Source organism: Microtus ochrogaster, chromosome 15, assembly GCF_000317375.1.
Source record: "Microtus ochrogaster isolate Prairie Vole_2 chromosome 15, MicOch1.0, whole genome shotgun sequence".
Lineage (NCBI taxonomy): Eukaryota > Metazoa > Chordata > Mammalia > Rodentia > Cricetidae > Microtus > Microtus ochrogaster.
In genome coordinates, this window is record NC_022017.1 from 25,830,245 (window position 1) to 25,838,597 (window position 8,353).

General features: G+C 39.6%; 1 protein-coding gene across 1 annotated transcript in view; it reads right to left on the reverse strand.

Annotated features, from left to right (window-relative positions):
- Positions 1–8,353, reverse strand: part of Atxn10 (ataxin 10) — a 150,403-nt gene that overhangs the window by 126,528 nt on the left and 15,522 nt on the right. The window contains exon 2 of the mRNA XM_005354399.2: positions 557–748. Within this exon, the coding sequence (XP_005354456.1) occupies positions 557–748 (192 nt within the window). The remainder of the gene's footprint in view (positions 1–556; positions 749–8,353) is intronic.

An 8,353-nucleotide genomic window follows, 5' to 3' on the forward strand; every position in this document is an offset into this window, starting at 1 on the left:
CATGCTTAATCTCGTATGCCGTCTTCTGCTTAAAAAAAAAAAAAAAAGAACAAAAAGCAAGGGAAAGAAACTGGGTTCTAGGTGTAAAAGCTGTACAACATAAAGAGCAACAGAGAGCATCCTCTGATCAGTACTTAACACTTCTCAAAAACAGACACAGCCTAAGACAGACAGAAAGAGCTCCAAGCTTGGAGTCTTAAAACAGATAATCTCAGGAACTTATGAAATATTCCTGCTCAATGTAAATACAGGCTAACTGAAACATTTACAGTTAAAAGAAGGCCAAAAACTACATGTGAACTTGGGCAAGCCAAACCAAGAGATAGGGAACCAATGCCAAACTCAAATCACTGTCATATGAAGTATCAAATATTTTAAGTCACAAATTACGAACAGGAAAGCTGAATAATCCCTCTGGTTAAACAAGAGAATACAAGAAATAAAGGATGTTTTCCTGTAGAGGTAAAGGTCAGTTTTGTAAAAACAACAGGTAATGCTATAAAGCCAAAACGTTAGCCAACATATAAAAAGCACTCAGGGGGATGAGTGTCACTACCTGATAGAGTTCTGGTTCACAGAACACTCTATACACGCATTCCGAAGACATCTGAAGCATTCAGTGATTAGCTGAAGACTGGAAGCCAGGTGCTCCACTTGGGAAGAATCCCTGCAGGCCAGCTCAACAGCATGAGTTGATTTCTTTAAGATATCCAGGACTCTCTGGAAGATCGTTCTGGGTGCTGTTTCCCTGGAAAAAGAGAGTTGTTATAACCGGGATGGGGGGGTGCATGGGATATACTGACCGATTTCCAAATGTCCCATCCCCAACACTGCTTTACCTACTCCAGAGGCAGGGGAATCTAGGTTTGCCTATTCCAGCTCCTTCATTATGAAACAGAAGTTATGAGCTGCAGTGCAGACTGTGTAGCCACGGCGTGTGGGGCACTGCTGTTCGTCCTTACATGTGTTCTCTCGCTCCACCATTGAAATGTCTTAACCCTGTCCTCTCCTCTCCATTCTATGGACAATGTAAGAGAAGGAGTTGCTTGCCCACATCACCTGGCCAATGAATGCCAGAGCCACAATTCCAATTAAAGTTCTTTGGTTCCAGTACTTGCATTCCCCAGGACAATCCAAATCCAGTACAGATGAAGTCTCTTGCTTATGGATCTGCCACTACCCACTATGGGCCTTGCACTGGGTTATGGGAAACAATATTCTAGAAGGACTATGGAGAGGACAAGAGAACACTGTCACTCTTCTCTTTAGATCCCGTGAAGCCAGCAACAACCACACCAAACTTTATACGTGAGAGAGTAGAAGAGAGGAGAAGTTTGTAGTGTGCCAGCTCCCATGAGGACGAGTGTCCAGCAGAAAGATGACCTACAGCTGCATTCTCAGCACCTCAGTCATGGCATGCTTCTCTCATGCAGAGTAGAGCCTACTATCATTCCAGCGCTCTTAAGATGAAAAAAAAAATTTTTTGGTGTAATCTGGTACCTAAATGAAAGTCAATTTCCTCATTTCATAAATCCCCTAAAGAAACAGTAATCTGCTTTTAAAGACAGAAGAAAAACTGGGTGACACACGCCTTTAATCCCAGAATTTGGGAGGCAGAGGCAGGTAGGTCTCTGAGTTCAACGTCAGCCTGGTTTACAGAGCAAGTTCCAAGACAGCCAGGGCTACACAGGAAAACTCTGTCTCGATACATAAATAAACAGACTGAAGAAAACCTGCCACGTTAGCAGTTAGATATGTCAGATATTTAAGAAACTCTTAGGGACAGTCCTGACCATCTCTGAGAATTCTCCTCTGTCCTCAATGTAGAATGACAGGATTAAGCCAGACCACAGAAACTTCAAACTAATAACAACCTTGTGCTGCCTGGACATCATCAAAGACATTCCATAAATGTCCCTTCCTTTCCAGGACCAGGGGACACAGCCATGGCTTCTTATGTATTATGTGGTATCTTTCAGTCTTATAGACACAGAAATTCTATGTTTTCCTATGGCTGGATCTCTGATAAATCCAGAGGCAAATATACAGCTCATGTTTCACAACAGTCTGAATTCCACTTTATCTGCTTTTCTCTTCTCCCCAATTTCCTCACTTATCTCTTTCTAAGACATAAACAGGAGGCAAAACTCAGAGCCTCCCACATGCTAAGCAACTGCCAATGACCTACAACTCTACCCTCTTCCTTTACCTTTTTTAAAATTTATTTAATTTTAAGGTGCCTGAAACTTGTTTCAGAAAAGAGGCAGGGTACTGATTAACTAATTAGAAACTAAGAAACACACACAATCATCTGCCTGCACCCTAGTCCCTCCAGTCAGCACTAGCTCCACGGACAGGTCATAAAACTTGCACCCAATGTTTTAGCAACTTAGTGACCAAACAAAAAAGTGAAATTCACCTGCCTCGGCAACTATAACAAGCAATCATTTATGTAACACATTTTTGCTGACGATACCGGCAGGAAAATTTTAAAAATGAACATTTACTAGCACTCCCGTGATAGCATTAAGGATTAAGAATATGCTGGAGAAAATACTCAAGAGGGTGAAGCATTGGAGGATGACAAGAGTATCACAAATTTCCACGACAAAGTTAAACCTAATTACCTGTATGTAATTATCTGTATGATGCAGAGTTTCAACATTTATTATTTGGTATTACAAATAAAAATAAAAGGCTGCTGCACCACATTTGACGAGCCTGAAAGTTCTAGGTTCAAACTTTAGTAGCGCAAAAATAGTAAGAAAACAGTTCTACAACTGGAATAATCTACAGTAATTTCTCTGTTCTCCTCAGGTGGCTAAGAGGTGTGATTCACACTTGTGATGATGGAGCCAGTCTTAATTCTTTCAGCTGGTCCTTCACAGATGCCACTGTTCACAAGGAACAGTCTTCCTAGAAGACCAGGCATCCCTCGACCTCTTACCACCTGCTTTACTAAAAACTGACAACTGAAGCAGCACACGTTTTGGAATAAACTATGGTGACAGACTGAAGAAGATAGTTATTTTCAAGAATAATGATGTTGTCTACAGAGCTAGTAACAGGACAGGCTCCAAAGCCACAGAGAAACCCTGTCTCAAAAAACCAAAAAAAAAAAAAAGAATAATGATGTTCTATAATGCATAGAACAGTTAAGTTCATTAACTAACCTACAAATATAATTCCCAGTTTTACAAATCCATTTGTCATGGATGCACTGGGTCCTTATTATACTTTAATAGCAACAAATAAAATGGAATTGAAGACCCTTCAAAAGATTCCTGAAACCCAAATAGCCATAAATAGCTCCTTCACAGTAAGCTCACATGGAACAAATGTCAGATACAAAATAACTTGTGTTTGTAGAATGAAAAAAAAATAATTCGGGAAAGTGATCATTGTTATTTGCTGTCCCCAGGTTCTAGACCCATGGGTTCCTGAAAGCGCCATGCACTCCCAACGTTCTGTGCCCTTCCACCAACATACACTTGTCACACTGTCCCCACCTAGTTCTTTGCCCTCAAGAACTTGGTCTGTGGTTCTTATTCTAAGGAAACTATTCTACCACTGAGCTACACCCTCTGCCTAAACACCTCCTTTTTCAGAAATCTCTTGAAGACCATATCCCTGGTGAAACTCATCAACCACTCCAATCTGTACGCCCTGAACTCTGTACTCCTGCAAACTAGAGACAAGCTGGCTCTTGTATTCCTAGTCCACTGCACCACTAATTTTTCAAATTTTCAAATTTCTACCTTAAACAACAAGGACATCTGGCACAAGGAAAGTGGTCCAGGCCTGCACCGTGTTATCCAGGGAAGTCGGTACACATGGAGGCAGTACCTAAAAAACATTAACTTAATTCTTTTTCTTCCCACTATTCTAGATGCAGAACCTAGAAAAGCAGTCAACTTGTAAGACGTAGCTCTAATGTAGGCAGATGTCTTGTGATTCCTATTTAGCATATTTCATTTCTCCTTCCCCATTAGTTACTACAACAGATTAATTGTAAGGAGAGTCTATAGTTCAAACTGACTGTATTTTAAACTTCACAAAGATGGAGAATATGCCTTAAATGTTTGTTTCCCTCTACAAAAGCTGAGACAAAAAAATTCCTGCAGAGTCTTATGGCAAATAGCTATGGATTCAATTAATCCTACCTGAAATAATACAAACATGAATACTATCTATTAGATGAGGACAAAGATGTTCTTCTCAACAACAGTAAAAGCATTCACCTCTCCCCACTACTCTCCCTTCTCCACAGTCTTGAAAGAAAACTACTTGGCATTACAGTTCTGCACAGTCTGTGTTCACAGTCAGGACAATGTAATGCATCTAAATATGTAATGATTAACGACAATGAAATAGCTGGTAAAGATCAGTCAGTCGTCCCCATATGACAAACAGTATTAATAATAATCGCTGTCAGTTCTACTTTAACCAAACTAACAAAAATATTCACAAAGGCTTTAAGAAGCTTAGCTACTTCATTGGCAGAAAGCAGAGTGCTTATGGAGACAATTAAACTTCAGCCGTTAGACGTTCCTATTAGATAGGAATGCATCCCCTGAAGACAATGTATAAATGAAATGCTGTAGTAGAAGACAAAAATTCCTTTGAGTTACACAAAAGGTAGAATTTCATTTCCTTCAAGTTTCAACACATTTGTTGGTCTTGGCAAGTCCTGTTTGAGTAAAATTAAAGAAAACTACCTGTGATTATATGTCACAGGTTAGACAAGCCTAATATACCATATGTACACACATTTTACAGTTAATTTATCAGTGGACCTCCTACTGAAAAGGAAACTGACTGCTAGACATTGTAACTGCAACTAAGACTATCGCACTTGTTTAAGTTCTAATCGCACTTGTTCTAATACCTACCACTGCATTAAAAATAACTGGCTTATGTATTTAGAGTATTTTAACCACTGTTGCTAAGAAAAATAATTGAAAGCTCATAGATTTTTTTTTTCTAATTGCTGGTTGTTACATAAAACCATAAACTTTGCCTATTGATTTGGTCTGGCTGATCAAAAGCAGAAATTATATATATCAACTGCCATAAAGAGCCTAGAGCAAAATTCTGGACTCCACCTTTCCCCAAACCAAGCCTCTTCTTTGTGCATTCCACGCTCTCCTCTCCCATCTAGGCCCAGGTGGTCCCTGGTAGCCCTAACAATCCATTCTGCTGGGTCACAGAAGTTGTGTGTAAAGAGCATCTCAGCAAATGTTTCAGGCTCTGACGGCCAGAACAACTTATCAACCCTGCCCTTTATCAGAGAAAGAGCCTTAGATGCCACTGAAACAAATGAACACTGCTAAGTTCAATAGAACTCTACTGTGCCAGGGCTGGAAGTAGCTTACTAGTTAAAAATGACTCCTGCTCTCGCAGAGGACGGGAGGTCTTCCCAACACCTCATCAGGCTGTGTACAACCACCTGCAACTTCAGAATGGGGCTCCAACACCAATCTGACTCTGAAGGCACTGGCACTCTTGGACACAGACATCCTCCCAAACATAATCCTAATTAAAAGATAAACAAGTCTTTAAAAAAGAAAACTTCATTATAGCCAAGCATATGGCTTATTGGACTGTAACACCAGCATCTGGGAAGCTGAGAAACGGGGATATAAAGCTCAAGGCCATCCTGGCCTACAGAGCAAGACCTTGTAACATCACAATTTAAATTTCCCATGACTTTCAGATGGCAACTACTTAAATGTACAAACCACCCTTCACTCATAGGTCATAATAAAACAGGTGGTGGGTCAGGTCTGGTAACTCCTGTCTTACTAAGATTCCTAACATACCATAGTCCTCTCCGGACCCCACAAAACCATGGTTTCCCCTTTCCTATAATCCTCATTACAATCAGTTCTTCCTCATCAGAGCAAATGCAGCTCAAGGGCATCATGACAAACGAAAGGACAAAGCATGGAGACGGAAAGCCAGCTCTATACCAGATACAAGAACGAGGAAAGGAGTCTGTGTACCAGACAACTCAGGACAGTGCTGGTATGAAAGGAGTGAAGGAGAGGGATGGTCTACTACAAAAGTGGGGTGTGTACTTTCTGTGACAACTGCGATCCATTGGCTTACCTAAAAAGCAGTTTCAGGGAGACTTAGAACATACAGGAGACTACAACCACCAAACCTTGGAAATTTTTTCAGTTTTAGGCAGAGAAAGAATGTATTTAAGGGTCTGGAGACATGGCTCAGCAGTGAGCACACCTGCTGCCCTTGCAGAGGGCCTGAGTTCAATTCCCAGCATCTACATGGTGACTCACAACCATCCATAACTCAAGCTCCAGGAGACCAGATACCTTCTTCTGACCTCCACTGGCATCAGGCACACATGGTACACATTCACATATAAAGGCAAAACACTCATATACATGAAATAAATAAACATAAAAGAATAAAAAAGAATGTATGTAAAACATTACTAAAATGGCAGGCAATGGTGGCACACACCTTTAATCCCAGCACTAGGGAGGCAAAGGCAGGCAGATCTCTGTGAGCTGAAAGCCAGCCTGATATACAGAGTTCCAGGACAGCAAGAGCTACTACACAGAAAAATCTTTTCTCAAAAAAAGGCCGTGGGGAGCTAGAGAGATAGCTCAGTGGTTAAGAGCACTGGCTGCTCTTCCAGAGGTCCTGAGTTCAATTCCCATCAACCACATGGTAGCTCACAACCATCTATAATGGTATCTGATGCCCTCTTCTGGCATAAAGGCATACATGCAGATAAAACGCTCATATACATAAAATAAAGAAATCTTTAAAAAAAAAAAAAAGAACAAAAGCACAAGGATATATATGCATGAAAATGTCTATGAAACCCACTTGGTACATTAACCTAAAATAAGTAAATAATAGAAAGAAAGAGAAAAATGAAGAAAGAAAGAACTGATCACAGGAACAGAAATGGAAGATATGGCCAGCTAGGTAGGCAGAAATCAGATTTTGATTGTTTTTCCCGTGCTGGGACCCAAGACCTTGTACATGATAGGTAATAAAAGATAGATGATAGACAGACAGACAATCCAAGGTTAGTTTGGTTAAACCTAACCAAAGTGAAAGACCTCCACAATGAAAACTTCAAAGCATTAAAAAATAAAACCAAAGGTACTCAGATCATGGAAAGACCTTCCATGTTCCTGCATGGGTAGAATTAACATGAAGAAAATTACTATACTACCAAAATTAATCTATCTATTCAATGCAATACCCATCAGAGACAACAATCCAATAATCTTTATGGAACTATAAAAGTCCAAAATAGCCCCAAAACAATCTAAGGAAAGAAGACAGCTGGAGATATTACAATTCCCAACCTCAAATTATACTACAGAGCTATAGTAACAGAACAGGGGACCTATAAAGAAACAGAAAAAAAAGCAATAGCCACCTTATTTTCACAAAGGTGGCAAAAACATGCAGTGGAAAAACTAGCTATTAAACAAACAGCACTGACAAAACTGGATATCCACCTGTGGAAGAAAAAAAAATTGATCATATCTTTTACCCTATACAAAAGTCAACTGGAAATGGATCAAATATCTTATTTAAAAACCTAAAACACTGAAACTACAAGAGGAAAACAGAATGAATGCTCAGCAAGAATGTTCTCAAACAAATGAAAAACAACAATCCCCAATAGCACAGTAACTAGTCCCAAGAATTTACCAAAGGGATTCCATAAATAAAAGCTTCTACACAGCAATAACATAAAGAAATAAAAATAAATAAAGCTATTGGCAAAGCAAACAAAGAGCCCACAGAATGGGAAAACATTTTTATCAGCTAACATCAGAAGGGGATAACATTCAGAATTTACAAAGAACTACAAAAATTAAATCCTAAGAAAACAAAACTGCCAATCAACAATCAGACTAATAAAATAACAGACACTTCTCAAAAGAAAAAGTCAAATAGCCAATAACTATTCTTAAAGAGGTTCAACATCCCTCTTCATCAGGAAAATGAAAATTAAAAGCACTTTGAGATAACTCACTCCAGTCAAAATGGCTATTATCAAGAAATCTGACAAACGTGAGAGTGGATATGGGGAAAAAAAGAACTATTATTCACTGCTGTGGGAGTGTAAATTAATATAGCCAATACAAAAATAAGTTTGGGCATTACTCAAAAAGACAGCACTACCATATGACCCAGTTACACCATTCCTGAGCTCAATGAATCTGAAAAATGCCATACCCCACCAATGACACTTGCACATCTGATGGAGGAAGGTCATTGGCTAATAAAGAAACTGCCTTGGCCCATTTGATAGGCCAGCCTTTAGGTGGGTGGAGTAAACAGAACAGAATGCTGGGAG